General features: G+C 37.7%; 2 protein-coding genes across 6 annotated transcripts; both read right to left on the reverse strand.

Annotated features, from left to right (window-relative positions):
- Window positions 1-2,576: 2,576 nt before the first annotated feature.
- On the reverse strand, window positions 2,577-5,751 carry LOC119077222. The gene is made up of 6 exons (XM_037184402.1): window positions 5,375-5,751; window positions 5,082-5,308; window positions 4,346-4,949; window positions 3,254-3,359; window positions 2,874-3,195; window positions 2,577-2,798 (listed from the first exon to the last, which is right to left on the reverse strand). Exons 1-6 carry the CDS (start codon window positions 5,490-5,492, stop codon window positions 2,577-2,579), a joined length of 1,599 nt encoding a protein of 532 aa, XP_037040297.1. The 5' UTR covers window positions 5,493-5,751.
- A 3,863-nt stretch (window positions 5,752-9,614) lies between these two features.
- LOC119076896 (arginine/serine-rich coiled-coil protein 2-like) lies at window positions 9,615-16,485 on the reverse strand. 5 transcript variants are annotated; one of them, XM_037183908.1, is made up of 5 exons: window positions 16,322-16,485; window positions 13,791-13,931; window positions 10,754-10,840; window positions 10,461-10,693; window positions 9,615-10,403 (listed from the first exon to the last, which is right to left on the reverse strand). In XM_037183908.1, the coding sequence occupies exons 1-5, from the start codon at window positions 16,400-16,402 to the stop codon at window positions 9,689-9,691; spliced, it is 1,257 nt and encodes a 418-aa protein (XP_037039803.1). In that variant the 5' UTR covers window positions 16,403-16,485; the 3' UTR covers window positions 9,615-9,688. The 5 variants fall into 5 exon arrangements, with proteins under 5 accessions (XP_037039803.1, XP_037039802.1, XP_037039804.1 ...); XM_037183907.1 differs by having other exon boundaries at window positions 10,461-10,698; window positions 10,756-10,840; window positions 16,322-16,472; XM_037183909.1 differs by having other exon boundaries at window positions 10,461-10,698; window positions 10,756-10,840; window positions 13,791-13,947; window positions 16,322-16,456.
- Window position 16,486: the final 1 nt, after the last annotated feature.

Here is a 16,486-nt window from a genome sequence, read left to right on the forward strand (position 1 = left end):
TTGAGAATTTCTATATAATAATTGCAGCAAGTAAATCGCCTAGATACATATATAGACCCAAAAATCCTTCTTTTGAGAACATCCTGATTCCTGATGAGAAAAACCCAAACTTATCCTTACGCGAGTAATGTGTAATTTTGGAGAAATGTCGATTTTCACATTCGTCAATTTGTAATTTGTTACAAATTTCGCCATTGAGCGACCTAAATCGTCTAGGACTATCGATCAGAGACTAAAAACGAACAATGTACCGGAGAGTGCCCCAAACTTTTCCATACAAAAATGGACCCTCGACCCACAGAGATCGATTAATTGTGTCTGTAAGTTTGGGTTTGTATTTTTTCAGTCCTTGGAAATGATCTTTGGTGTTATCTGCATGCATTTGTGATAAATTAACCGAAATTAGTTCGTGATTTTGAATAACGTTATTCGAGTAACCGAATTGATTTCGGTTTTTGAATAACGTTATTCGAGTAACCGAATTCATTTCGGTTCCTGAATAACGTTATTCGATTAACCGAATCGATTTCGTTTTGCGAATAACGTTATTCGAGTAACAGAAATCATTTCGGTTATAACGTTATTGATGCCTGCATTTGTATAAAGTTGTGGTTGGATAAAGTTCATTCATTTTGATTTAATTGGATGAAATTAATTAGCAAAATACCGAACAAAAATTAAAGGTAAAAGGAATTCGATGAAAAAAGCATTTAATAAACAAAACTATTTGGCAAATTTTATCGTCAGTTGAAAGACTGGTCAATTCAATAAAATTGGTGCATTCCTATTATGATCAACAGGAAATGGTTGATTATTAACATAGCTCATCGGTGAGGTTTGACACACAAAATGCCACGTTACAATTTTGTTATTATAATTTATTTATTTTTTGTTATTTTACTGATGCAGTTGCGGTTGTTCCAATTGCTGAATATTTCGGAAAATTGTGCAAAATTAGTATTCGATTTGATAATAGCACTGTGAAACAGATTAAGCAGTCTCGATACACACAACACTCTACGAGTAACAGTGGTCGAGTCGATTTGCTTTGACTACAAATAACTAAACATGCAAGTGATTCCTCGCGCTCACAGCGTCCAAACAATAAATCCTGAAGAAAAGTGATGTATGGACGAGTTAATACAAATGAAATTCGTTAATGTCTACGAATCCGCGTCCCTGGTTCAGAAGCAATCAGTCAATGTCGTATTGCCTGTATCTTGAACCGGTAAATGAAAACACTGGTGGATTCTATTTTACTGGTCTCTCTGGCATTCGGATATTGTTTTCGTCATTCGTATTCAGAAACTAGTGATTCATATATATTAGTAAAACACTTGAAGAGTGAACAAGATGGCTCAGAGTGGAGGATTTTCATCAAAAACACATACATCTCGACTTTCCAGACCAATTTTGTGTATTCGAAAATGTTGTTCAGAATTCAAAACTCTTCATTTTTCCAGAAGAAAAGCTATATTTCTGACTTGTGCCTAAATGGAAATTTAGCGTAATAGATGTGAAAATTGTCAACCCGACGCGAAGCCGAGGTTGACAACACCGTCAGAGATCAGAGTTCTTTTGGATCCCAACTGTCAGGTGAATTCATTTTTGTAATGGTAAGTAACGTTTTGTTGCACCAGCTAAGTTTGTATGGAATCGAATTCACCACTACAAAAACTAAATTCATGTGAAAGTAGGAATCACAACAGAGTTAAATTAACCAGGCAGTAGCGCTGATTTGACTAGGGACCTGAATAATCTAGTAGCCCTATATTTTTGCGAATAAAATCTTTTTAAATTTACGTCAGTGTTCATTTGAGTTCATTTCATTCAGTGTACTTAGGTCCGTTATTTCAAGGTTCTGAAAGAACAGGTTATGCTCAAAACAAACGAGGCATTGAAAACGTGTTTTGGTCCTAGTTTTCATTGACAGATGCAGCAATCGCGATTTTGAATAGAAAAAGTTCTAACTTCATTTGACAGTTTCGAAAATTTCGTCATGAAAAATAGGACCAAAACACGTTTTCAATGCCTCGTTTGTTTTGAGCAGACACCCACGAGGGCGGCTGACACACAAATTTTGACAAGCTATTTTTGAACATACTCATTACAGATTGTTTGAAATGTCAATTTGAAGAAAAAAAAAAGTTTTTATCAGGTTGACATTTCAAACAATCTGTAATGAGTATGTTCAATAAATAGCATCTATTTGTCAAAATTTGTGTGTCACCGCCTTCGTGATCAACTCAGATGTGTCTTAACCTGTTCTTTCAGAACCTTGCGTTATTTGACGTTTCAAAAATGAACCGTTCCTGCCAGGTTTACTTTACTCTGCCGTGGGAGGAATCATTGTGTAACTGCGCATTTGCATTACCTTCAGTGTTTGTATGCTTTGGGTGAATGTTGGACAAGCATTTCAACACTGCAAAGATTCCATTGAAATCGTAAGTGCTACAATGAAGTGAACGCGCTCTGCAGTCGAATTTACCCGAAAACTGGACTCAGCGCTTTTTTGCGAATTTGCATTACCTTTAGTGCTAATAACGTATTATGTAATTTTTCTCATTTATGGGACTTTACGACGCAAGGTGCAACAATGTCATGATCCTCTTCTTGTTGTATTCCCACAATATTTCCAAAATGAAAACAATTACAGCGGCTGAATTGCCAAAAATCCACAGAAACAGAGCTCCAAGCACATGCTGAATCGATAATTTGACTGGCTCACCGCCATCGGGAGGCTTGGAATTCGATTCAATGTTTCTTTGAATGTTATAGTTCATTAAGCGATAACCCGCCTGAAACGAAAAACTACTGTAAGCATTACGATTCCACAGTCTTTGCGTGTAACCAGATCCATCCGTAATATTTACAGTCAACTCCCAGTAGTATTTTATTCCGCTTTCCTGTTGCATAAAAACGATTCGATTGAGCTGTTCCATGAACGGCCATGTTTTGCTGGTCATAATAATTGTACCTTGCCAGTACGCTTGTTCCTTCATTAGCATGTAGTACTCCGATGACGGTTCGTCGATAAATGGCTGATAAGTCAACGTACCATATTGCATTGTCTCCAACATAACGGCCGTCCGGTGCCGTTGCACTAATTTCAATAAGTCTGGAATACTACTGACCGTGTACTTGTCCACGTATTTTTTGTGCGGTGGATAATCGGAATTTTGCAGTGTAAATATCCTGCAATTTTTTCGCAGTTAGTGAGTTGGAAATGGAAGCGACGTATTTACAACTTTACCAGGATAAAGCAGTTGAACTCCACGAGAATTTGCTTTCGACAAGTTTGTCGATACTATCAACTGGCTGCTCGTAACGAGTTATTGTCATGACACTAGCCAATCCACCTGAATGTTATTACATTATGATTATGTTGCGTCGCAAACGAAACTTTTTTAATAACGAGTGCACAAGTATATGAGGACTTAATAGTCCGAAAGCACATCAATATTCCAATTCCACCCATCTATGGTCTTACGAACTTTTGACGATTTTTTGACGAACTTTAAAGGTGTTACGGGAATGTAAATGGCGCTTAGCTCATGAAACATGCATTTACGTTACCTAATCACGTAAAGTACAGTATGTACGTGATTCCAAATTTACCTTGTGGGAAAAGAAGGGTTCCATGCGCCTTAAGTTCTTTAAGATTTTGCTTTGTTCTACCTTGTTTGAAAAGTTGTGGAACGAAATTGTTTTCCGGAAAATGGAATATTGTTTTTCCAACCGGAAAAGCCAGTGATGTGAAAACCCTTATAACTTCTGTTGTGTAAGTTATAGCTCATTACCGATATTTCATGGAAGACAGTTTTTTTGGAGGATTCGGTAAGCCAGTTTCCCTTACCATTTCCAATGAATTTTTCATAAAAGGCATGTAATTCCAAAGCTTCATTCAAGTACTTTACAACGTGATCCAAAGAAAGTCTTAAAGAACTTAAGGCGCACAGAATGACACAAGTACCTAAGCAAAACGTCGCATGTCTTTTCGCATTAGCTTATAAAAGATTTCGAAAGTATTTTTGAGCTTCGAGCTTCATTTGAATTCCAATGGAATGTTCCACTTTTTGAATGGAATCTAAAAGAAGCTTAAAGCTCACAGAAGTTTCGGAAGCTCTTAAAAGCTAATGCGAAACGACATGCGATGTTTTTGATTAACACGATGTCGTAGGATCGTTTGAGAAAACTTTTACAAATTTTGGATATCCAGGTTCGCAGGATATTTTTAAAGGAATCAGACTAAACTTTGTTTTTGAAGAAGAAAATGAAATTAGATTCACGCAAGCACTGAAATGTCAGACAAAAATTGGTAGTATATATTGACGGGTGCACTTACCGACATACAAATTTCCGATAACTAAGGCATAAATGAGAATTGCAGTGAAAATAGCGATATTCGAGATGAATTTAATGTTGATGTTGACTCCCTGGAATATGCTCATCATGAAAACTGCATAAACGGAATCGAACAGCCCATAGATGCCGGTTCCTTCTTCAATTCGATTTTGAGTTGAATTGATAATGAACAACATGACTGCGCCAATTAGAAATGATCCGGTGACATATCCCCAAATATAAACCGGAAACGGCAAAATCGGTGTCTGCCAATATGGCAAAGGTAAGGGTTTCGGTACGATATGAGTTATCGTTGCTCGCTGAAGTATCGCCGTGTATTGCGTAAAATAGTATGTGCTGTCCCATAAATACAGCGCAGCACAGGATACGTTTGCTTCGCGAGTGGTTAGGGCACCGATTAGTCCGGTGCCGGTATGATTTGGAAAGCTATCACCCCAAAGACTTTCATCATAATCTAGACGACCTGTTAGCGTACAGTTGTATTTTCGACAAAATTCAACGAGAGCAATGTGTTCTTGTCCATCCAGTCGTAGAACGAGCGAATCGTTGGAACCAAAGCGATTTGCGTTTCCGGTACCAGCAGGCTGTTAAATGAAAGCGAAGTAAAGTTCGATTGAACGACATGGTGAGAGGGAAAACAGCAACAGGAACAGGCCAACATTTTTCTTATAAATTGCTATTTTCTCTCGTGTTGTAAGTCGATAAGTGTGACTTACAACATGGTAGTATCCCGTATACGGAGGATAATGAATAAATGCACCAATTACTGGCCAACCATCCAAGTTTGTTATTTTCGGTATCATTTCTTTGTCGAATTCGTAGGAAAAATTGTTCAAGTATAATCGATTGTACAGTTGTCCGACAGATCCGTACGGATAGGCTGACCAAATATCCACAAATTCACTATTAGAATCGGCCTTGATGAGCTGAGTCAGTGGTAACTCTAGAACAATATGCATCTAAGTAAGATTCAACTCGTCCACGTCATTGATGATAGTCGTACTATTACCATTCATTACTGTTCTATGTCTCAGTATATCCATCACATCATCGAATGCTAATTTATCTTCAGTGTCGATCACAATCAAGATCTTCTTTTCATACTTTTGTTCCACCCAGTCGTGCATTTCTTGAAAATTGTCCAGAAATGGCAGAACGCATTTATGCGAAACGACAAAAAGCTACACGAAATGCAAAATGGAAATTTGTTTTCTTATTTTCTCTGGGTGGTCCATTACTTTCTAAAGTTCATACCGCACAGCCGATTGTAATGCCTTGCTGCATTTGTGACACAAAGCTTTCCGATTCTCCGTTTCTCAATCGGCAATCACTTAGTATGGTGGGAAATTCCGGCACGTAGGGAAAATCCATTTCGCTTTGCGCATGTTGATCTTCAATTAAACACGCTGCATGTGAATCTATCTCCTGACCTGTATAAACATTTAATTCTTTTGAGTATGTCGAGTGATTGGCAGAGAAATGGACAGAACATTTCACAGGAAATTAGAAAATGTTAAGGGCTTTAGGGAGTGGTGGAATTTTGGAAACCAACCAACTCGATAATCTCAAAATCGTCGAATTTTAGAATTGGGTAGATGGTGGACCATGTAGAGTCGAGGAACCAACATACAACCTTAATAATACCAAAAGCTGAAAGAAAATCCATTACCTCCATTATCGACCTTTCACCTCTTTTTGCAAGTGATTCTATTTTCCCCAATAGTCAATAGCTCTCGTTTGATCCATTAGACGCTGCGTTGTGTGCTCCATATTTCCAATAAAACGAAAAGCTATGCGAAAAAAAAACTCAACCATCTCCCAGAGGATCGACCGATTTCTTTCTTTATGCTTACAATTGTGTGTATCTCATCAAATCCTTGAACTTCACAGTATATTCAGTTTAAAATCTAGGCTCCGTTTTTCGACAAATTTAAATGTGTTTTTGCTGAAGAGGCTTACGTAAAATTGTTGCCTACATTTGCGTGTCTCGCGTTTAATTTTTCTTAATGAATCTATTTTCTGTTGAAGGCTAACACATTGGTGGCGTTTGTGGTGGGAAGATATCATCAAAAGTAAACTAAAATCCAGTATTTAAAAAACGCCAAACTGTATGCTTTTCAGCAATGTATCGATGCCTTTTAAGAGGCACCAGTACTTTGCCGAAAAGCATACATTAGGGCGATTTTTAAATACTGGATTTTAGTTTACTTTTGATGATATCTTTCCACCAGAATCCTTTTTCAAAAATGTACGACCGCAATTCCGACCACGAATGTGTTAGCTTTCAACAGAAAAAAAAATTTGTTTGAAGCAATTTGACCAGCTCTGAGAACAATGAGCAGTTTATGAAAATTTCATAAAACTGCTCACTTTTCTCAGAGCTGGTCAAACGCCTACAACCAAAACTAATTTTTATTTAAAGCTAACAGATTCGTGGTCGGAATTGCGGTCGTACATTTTTCAAAAAGGATTCTGATGAAAAGATATTAACAAAAATGAAATACGAAACACGCAAATGTAGGCTACAATTTTAGCAGGGTGCCGGTGCCTCTTAACAGCTATGGACCCTTTCCCCATTTGTAGCCTACATTTAGGCGGAAAATATTTGTTTTTTGATGCTTTCTTTGAACCAAAATCTTTTTTGACAAAGGAAAACCATTAAAGCACGCAAAAATGTGCTTGTTTCCTGTGCAGATTATATAAATTTACCGAAATTTACATAATCTGCGAAGATTTTTCCAAGTTGAATAAGTTTCCAATAAGTAATTAACACATTTTTTCCTTTAAAAGTTTCACTTTTTCAAAAAAAAAAGATTTTGGTTCAGATAAACCATCAAAAAACGAATATTTTTCCGCCTAAATGTAGACTACAAATTCACAAAGGGTACATTGCTCTTAAGAGACATCGATGCTTTGCTGAAAAGCATACATTTGGGCGTTTTTTAAATACTTGTGGATTTTACTTTTGACGATACCTTCCCACAAATTTCATTTTCAAAAATGTACGACTACAATAACGACCACGAATGTGTTAGCTTTCAAAAGAAAATAGATTTGATTGTAGCAGTTTGACCAGCGAAACACACAAATGTAGACTACAATTCTAGCTAAAAGCATCCATGCCTCGTAATTACTCCTTAAATTATACAAATGACATAAAGTGTAGTCTACATCTGAGCGATCGAAAAACTACCGAGTTCTACAACCTCAAATGAACCATACGTACTAATATTGTTTAGCATCGAGACGATGGCGTTTTGAACCAGGAACAATTGACTGATGTCCTGAAAAGTTGACAACATTTTCGACACTTCCTATTCACCACTAAAACTATCGACTCGTGTGTATATTCCCCGACGTTTGGTCTCACAAAGCTTGGCAAAAATTTGTATTGCAGCAATTTCAAGCAAACATTCGCCTGCATAAGTGCATTGGTAAACAAATTGGAATACGAAAAAAAAACGCTCGACATATTTGCTATGCTTTAAAGCTAATTATAATTTTAAACAAATGAGTCGACAAACAGCCACTTAAAGCACTCATGTTGTGTTTGATTTAGAGTCCTGTAACAAGTGCACACAACAATGTAAAGAACGAAGTGGAATGAGAGAATAGGGTGAATGTGCCGAGCACAGGTAGAAAGTGATTTGTGATGAGCGCCATCAATGTTTTGATTTACCTTTCTGTAAAGGGTTGTGAGGATAATCCAAGTTACTCTAAGCATACACAACATAAGATTGTAAACGTTAATGTTTTATGAATGAATCAGTTGGAAAACAGCTGAAACGCAATACGTCACCTATTTCAAAGTCGCCGACTGTAATGAAGAAAAAAAAGTTGTAGAACGGTCTTAGTCTCTACTAGCCTCATAATTTCATTTTGTTTAGTTTTACTGAAAATCTTCGAAAAGTTCTGCAAACTCCGATAAAAATTACTTTTGTAAATAGTCAGGAGTTTGTCAGGTCTTGTGTGAACTATGATAGTCTACACGTAGGTCCAGACACTGAACTTGGAATTGGCCGTAGGCAATAATTAATTAAACAAAAAATCTCTGAATCTATTTCCATCCTACTGAAGTCATAATGTAACGTTATCAGGTAAACGTACCCTACAGTTAAAAGAACCATAGTTTTGTTGCCATAAAAATCAAATCACTGAATAATTGAGTAATTGGCCACTTAAAGCACTTACGTTATGTTCGAATTAGATATGCAGGCTATTCTGTCGACAACAAACAAAAATCATGAATGATCTTCGAAGAACAGTGTTTCCATTTATCGACATTACATACACATGAACTCACCTTCAAGAAATCTTTCCCATAGGATCATCATTCAGAGTTCTTACTTTTATATAATCCAACTGGAACGCAAAAGGGCGGTTTCTTCAGTCTTCAGTCTGAGCATTTTTTGTACTGATCAATCATTCACTGTTTCACTACTCAATCATTTGCTTCTAGACTGTGATTTATATGGAACTTAAGAGGCATCGATGCCTAGCTCAAATAGTAGCCTACATTTACGTGTCTCGCATTTCATTTTTTGATATCTTTCCACCAGAATCCTTTTTCAAAAACATGGGACCGCAATAACGACCACGAATGTGTTAGCTTTCAACAGTAGTCGTTTGACCAGCGACCTGATCTACAATCGCCTTGACCTTACATTCAGACAGATCGTGGACTTTTGCCGCGTTGAATTTCAAAATTCTCAGAAGGAAGTGTCGAGTGTCGAATGTCTACTAAAGGTCCACAATTCTCGGAATTTTTTTAAAGTTCTGTTGTAGAACTCAGTTAAGAGGTTCCGAGCCTACGCTGAAATTGTAGCCTACATTTCTGCGTTTCGAAATTTTTGATCGCTGATATCTTTTTACGAGAGCCCTTTTTGAAAAATGTACGACCACATTTTCGAGTAAAAATATGTCAGCTTTGAATAAAAAATAAAATTGTCTGTGAAAGTTCCATGTGCTTTGAGAAAACTGTACCGATGCCCCAAATTTGCATCAAAGGTACACTTTTCTCAAAGCACATGGAACTTTCACAGACAATTTTATTTTTTATTCAAAGCTGACATATTTTTACTCGAAAATGTGGTCGTACATTTTTCAAAAAGGGCTCTCGTAAAAAGATATCAGCGATCAAAAAATTCGAAACGCAGAAATGTAGGCTACAATTTCAGCGTAGGCTCGGAACCTCTTAAGAAGTCAGGTGGCTCTGTCTTCCTCTCGAAACAATATGTAATAGACCGCAATTTACGACAAAATTCTCATTTATTTACAGATCCGTCCACATCATCAATGGTCAAAAAATTACACCAAAATCCACTCAATAGTTCCGCGGCTGAGTACCAAAGCCCAGACCCATTCCTCTCATAGTGTGTGTCATTTGTCTGGCCACTTCGTATTGCTGTTCCATCGTCGACAACATTTCGGTTTGCTTTTTGATCGAATCAGGTGCTTTTTGTGTCTCATCCTCAGCCACTTTCGGTGCATCTTTCATGCCCATCAATCGCAAAAACTTCGTCGCCATTTTACCATCCGAATCCTGTGAAAATTTCGTCTGTTCCCAACGATTGTTTGTGGTCTGTTGTTCGCCTTCGACTTTCTTGTTACCCCACAGCAGTTTTCGCTTCTGCATTTGTTCTGTGTACCGAGCACTGGCCAACAATGGACTAATTAGGTTCGGCGGTGCAGTAGCGGCAACAATGGTTGTGGTTGCGGTGGTGGTGGTGGTGGGAGCAGGCGTGATTTGTTTTGTTACAGATGCCGTTACCAATGGCATTTGGGGTAGTTGAAGTGACATAAGACTTTTGGGCGGTTCTTTGATTGCACTTCGATCATGCTGATAAGACCGTGGTGGGGGCAAATTGTCCCGTGAGCCGTTGTCGCGTGACCGAGATCTGGATTTGGATTTTGATCTGGTATTATTATGACGATCACGGCCTCTGTCATATCGGTCCTTATCACTGCGTCTTTGATCGTTGCGGTCAGTTCTATCATTTCGATCGCGTCTGCTGTCTGAACGATTGTCTCTGTGACGGCTAGAGGAAGAGTCAAAATTTCAGTAGACGCAACGACCGTAGTCGCAATTCACTTACGAATATTTGTCATCCTTTTCCGGTCTGCTGCGACCCTTCTCCCGTCGATCTCTGTCACGTTCGCGATCACGATCCCTGTTCCTGTGCTTATCCGTCTTATCTCTCGTTTTCTCGGTGAATCTATCACGACCGGACGATTCTTTGCTTTTGTCCGATTTGTAGCGATCCACTTCTTTCGACGAACTGCTCGATTTCTCGTCCGAACGATTATGCCTGTTCGACCTGTGTGATGACTGATTAAATCGAATGATTAGAAGCGACATTTTCAACAAATTAGAAATGTTGATTCGAACCTGTGGCATAGCATCCGTTTCACATTTCTTTGGTTTCACGTCACTGACTTTGGGTAGCGATGATCGAGCGTCGGATGAATCGGAGTCCTGCGAATCAAGAGAATTAAGCACAAATAGAAAATTAGCTTTCGTTAGTCTCGTGATCGTTTTTTGTTTGTTTCTTAAGTCAAGACAATTTTCTATGTCTAAATTGATGATTCGGAATCGTGCACGGTCGATCCATAAAATTTGAACGGACACAAATCCAAAATTTTCGAATTCGTTTGGTTGTGACATCAAAGACACCAACTGACTGATCGAAACAAAATATTTAGCGAGACTAGACTCGATGCGATTGGCAATGAGTGACTGAAAGTCGACGCTCGAAGTTGCAAGTGTAGAGGCGACAATAACTTGTTCGGAGGGAATGGTCTCAGAACGCATTTCTCAGATTTTCTTTGAAATTCGTTGCCGAGTAACAAAAGAGAATGTAGAGATCCAGCTAATCATAAATGCCAACAGAAGATGGGAAGGACTTCGGAATGATATTTCTTTTTACCAGGCCCGGACTGGCCATATTGGGCGATCAGTATAAGGATTGGGGACGATTTGAAGTGTATAACCCCAATGGCTCACTCTCATTCCATACGAAATGCCAAAGAAGTCTAGGGGACAATTGAGTTTTATGGGAGAAAAAGTTGATTGACCCAATTGTCATCCTGATGCTTGCTGCAACTTTCTGTCGAAGTGACATTCTATCTCTCTGATTTAAAACTGCAGCAAAACGGCAAACTTTTATGAAAAATATGAGCTGATTCCATAAAACACAGGTGTCACTCACATACGCGTTCTAACACGTGTACAGTTACGGAAAAAGTCATCATTTAACCGGGAAAGCAAATTCGTTGACCGTTTTTCGTACGAAAACAAAAATATTTGGACTAAAGCTAAAATCTGACGAGCAATTGTGATTGTCGATCCTACCATACTCGATACTTGCATACTCGTGTCACAGTCCGAGGCCTCTTTTGTTTCCAATCGGGTTTCGGATGGAGATGAGTGTGATATTGCTAGATTTTGCAAAGTGAAAAACGAATCGTTTTTGCGCGCTAGATGGGACCCACGTTAGAGACGAATGAAAAATGGAATTGATTGTAGTGAAGAACATAGCAGACTGTGGTCGTAGCCCAGATGCGACATATGCCTTTACAGAAAGTAATCTAGTAATCAAGAATCCCAAATATTGAGAAGAGAACCCTAAAAAATCATGAATTGCTCAAACGTAGATGCTATTGGCAGACCATTTCACCTGCAAATAGTCTTTGTAAAAGGAAAAATACTATTGGCAGGCGCCTGACAATAGCCTGTGTAAAAGAGAAAATGCTATTGTCAGGTGCCTGCCAATAGCCTCAGTAAAAGGGAAAACACTATTCGCAGGCCAGTTCGCCTGCCAATAGCATTTTGTGATAATTTGGCTATTGGCAGGCGTCTGCGAATAGTCATTACTTTGTTCAAAATTGTCGAGTTCCAGAATTGGTAAGATGGTGGACCATGTGGAGTCGAGGAACCAACCCACCTCAAACTGGAAGAAAAAATTATGAAAATCGGCCATTACAAGCTAAAGCCATTACGACATTGCAGTCCTGACTTGCAAGTTGATCATTCGAAAACTGGTCTGGAAACTTGGGCATGTCTTTAAAACAAAAATTTAGTTCATCATCTAGGAGTCGATACCTTGGCAGGGTCCCTATAGCGCTCAAAAATAAAATTCGCAGACCAAATGTTTGTCACGTTGCAAAATCTGACTATTTTTCCACCAATCTAAATCCACAACCCGATTGGGGAGGAAAGAATCCGTGGCCTATAGGAAGTAAGGCCGAAAATACACGAGCAATTTTGTCTTGCTGAGAATTGTATTGTTCATTGTAAGACGAACTGTGGGTTACGTTAACGCCCTCACTTGGAAGGGCTCACATTTAGGGTTTAGCAAAATGTCAGGATTCGGCACATTTCAAGTGAATGCGTATGGAAAACACAACATAAATGTCGATCTCAGCCAATACTCTCTAAATATTCAATATCCCGAAGGTACAAAACTTTATTTTACCTGGAAAACATACTAATTCCAGGGGTGGTGTTATCTAACGATTTTCCATCAGAAGATGAACTTGCTCTTGTAAACTTTCGAAACTCGTTCAACTGAAAGTGTACTGCTGTCTCGTGTAACGGACCAGTGGAAACGACTGAAGATGGTAAGACCACGCTCACCTCTGACCGCCACTGTATCCGGAGGTCGAAACAGCATTTCATCTCGACTTTCGCTTCACGCGATCCATGGGAAAGGGAAGAGTAATTATGCTCAGTTTGTTTGTTTTGGTGTGTTCGTTTGAACTTGATTTTGTCTGCGTGTTTGTATGTTTTCCAGGTAAAATAAAGTTTTGTACCTTCGGGATATTGAATGCTAGAGAGGGTATTGTCTCAGCAGATCGTGTGTTTTCGGCTCAAGTGCTCGGATCGACAATCGCAATGGGCCACGTGTGTGTTTGTTTTCGGCTTAACACATTCCTTCTACCATGGCTGCAAGGCAAATATTTTTTAATTGAATTATTTGGCGAAAGAATTAAAATTAAGATTTTTTTTTTGTTTTGTTTTGAATGTAAATCAATTTGAACTACTCACCGAATCAATGCTGTTTTGTCAACACCAACATTACATTACCACACATTGCACACAGCATTGAATCTACACGTGTGTGCTCTTTATCATCTTTATCATCGTCAATTTTGTGATTTTTTGTCGATTTGAGATTTGAGTATAATATAACAATACAGTGCAATGCGTTAATTAATTGTTCTTTTGATTTAAATAATTTTTTTTTGGTTTTTTGTACTTAAAAAATTTTTAAAATTAAAAAAAAAATTAAAGGAAAAACGAAATGAAAAAGTCAGATTTCTCTATCTATCGCAAAAATTTCTTTCTTTTTTTTTTAAATTAAAATTTTCTTTTCAGTTTAACTCCAATTTGCAAGAAAAAAATTAATCGAATTTCCTCTAATTACCTCGCTCAAATCCATTTGTATCTCCTCATAGTTGGTGTCATCAGTGGTGGCAGTTGCTTTACGGCGTCTCGAACTCGTTGCGTCCGATATAGAATGACCACGCGATTGATTATTGCCATAGTTCTTTGCCGATGGGTTATCCTAAAGATAGGGTCGACTATTGAAACAGCAAATTGTGTTATTATCTTAAAGATATGGCTTTTGAATTTTGTACTGAGTTTGTCTGTAGAAACGGAACTTTGTTTATTGTACCGTTAGCGAATTATAACTGTAGGTTCACATAGCAACGCCTTCAAATTTTTCTTCTGTCAAATGTGACAGGAGAACAAAAGAAAAATTTGAATTGGGTCTCTTTAGCGTTGCTATGTGTAGCTAGTAGAGTAAGTGTACGTACACATACAACCAAGGTATATAAACACTGAAGGTAATGCAAATGCCCAATTACGTAGGGATTCCTGCTTTCAAGTGAATTTAGTTTGTTGTGCAGCTACCGAGACGAATTCGATTCAGTACAAACTTAGTCCTGACTTTCACTTACGAAAAAAACACTCTTCGTTTTCTCTCCGTTTACTAAACGATAGAAAAGAGGCTAAACGGATGGCAAAACGGAGTGGTTTCTTTGTATGTGAAAACCAAGCCTTAGCAAGTGCAACAACATTGGTCACAAGAAAATATGATGATGGCAACATTACAAAAATTAATCCACCCCAAAGAGCAATTTCTCTGATCCGCATTAACTTCAGTGTTTATATACTTTACACATAGCGTCATAGTGTCATGTTTGACAGGAGAATAAAAGAAAATTTTTACGCGTTACGGCATGTTCCATTTTCATTTACATAGCCTTATCACGTAAAGCATTGTACTTACGAGATTCCAAGTTGTTATTTGGCACCCCACTTATCAAATACACAACTTGGAACCTCGGAAGTAATATACTATTAAGGAAACATTTGTAATATGCATTACGAATGTGTGGTTATTATCGGCATGTGTAGTGTAATGAAAAGCATGAATTGGATTGAAATCTTTGAAAAAATTTTGCCTCTGTATATTAGACTGGGCGCACACTTTTTAAGTGTACTTGAATTTCCCATCTTAGCCCACTCTTTGTATAAAATAATTAAGGTTCTGACAGAACAGGCTTCGATCATGACCAAGATTGTTAAACTATTATGTGGACAGGTAATGTTAATCGTCATTTTTTTCGTGTCGAAAAATGGTAACTTTTATAAAGTCAGGTGTCACCAGTGCACCTGTATTGATGTTAAGTTCCCAACAGTATACAGCTATGATACCTTCCAACTATATGGGAAAGGAGTGACGATGAAATTAGGAAAATTCTGTGGTGACTTTGGTACTCAGTCCGTGAAAATTGTCTGAACAATGATTGAAATGGAATTTGTTCCAAAAGCTGGTAAATGATTGCAAAATGTAGTCAATTTGACATAGGTGCTGCTCCATCTGGCTGCTTTTCATTGACAGCTCGTTCCAATTGGACGAAACTTCCAAAGATTTTACCAAAGAGCTTCTAAAATTAGAACTTAAAGCACCATTTCATGGAAAATTGTAGACAGATGGCACAGCTGCTCACGCCGAATAAAATTTATTTCACAAGCATTTTTCAGCTTGTGGAACAAAACCTATTTTTCAATCATTTTCAGGCAAGTTTCTCGAACTGAGAACTCATCTTCAACTCTGCCACTTTTTTTAAGCTACTTTATGGTAGCTGTTGTGAATTGAGATTGTTTAATGATGGGGAGCTATCTGAAAATCGTTTTTTTTTTGAATTAATGCCCTAATTTAACTCAAGATAATATTCAACTATTAGAACATCTCGGCGTATTGGACATTCAATTGTGAGCAAAAAGTTAACCGGACCGAATCTGATATTTTTGAGAAAAATGAAATGCGTGTGGTGAAGAGGTATTTACGTCGAAATAATACCAAGAGTGATTTTAACCTTCAGATCATCGACTAATGGCGACATTGCGTCACAAAACACTCGTAGGTATATTCCTCATTTTCGACTAAACTGTACGAAATGTCTGCATTCACATAGAATCATCCGGAAATTTCCATAGCATAAGTCGTAGAACAAATTCATATCCAAATCGATATTTTCAATACAGTAACATGGGCGACTAATCATCTGAATGATTTTAAGTCAATATTTGTGAAGCAGAAATCGTATAAATTTTGAAGTGTAAATGTTTGCATCGATTACAATTAGGTTAATCAAACCAAATTCTGGTCGAAAATTATTTTTTCGCTATTTGGTTCGGAGTTTAAATCTCTAAAATTTCCGTCATCAAATTCCACACTGATCAAATTAAACCGCTGATATCGGTTTAATCAACCACTTTTTATACCAAAGGTAAAAATCAATCTTCTCTCTCAAAAAGAAAAGGGTTGGCCTGAACAGATCAATAATTTTGCTATCAGAAGCGTCCCATATAAATCACCGACACACTCTTTTTTGTAAACAAATTGGGGAACTAGAAAAACATAATTTTTGTGTTGTTATTTACCCTTGTTGTTTTTGAATTGCTCGAATTCTCCTGCTCTTCATCACTACCACCATATTGACCATAGTCCGAAATTGATTCCATCAGAGCAGATTTTGTAAAAAAATAAATCCAATCGATCTAATCACTGCAAAGACCGAAGATTATACGGAAATGTCATGGAGTTCG

The sequence above is a fragment of the Bradysia coprophila genome, unplaced genomic scaffold (genome assembly GCF_014529535.1).
Source record: "Bradysia coprophila strain Holo2 unplaced genomic scaffold, BU_Bcop_v1 contig_232, whole genome shotgun sequence".
NCBI lineage: Eukaryota > Metazoa > Arthropoda > Insecta > Diptera > Sciaridae > Bradysia > Bradysia coprophila.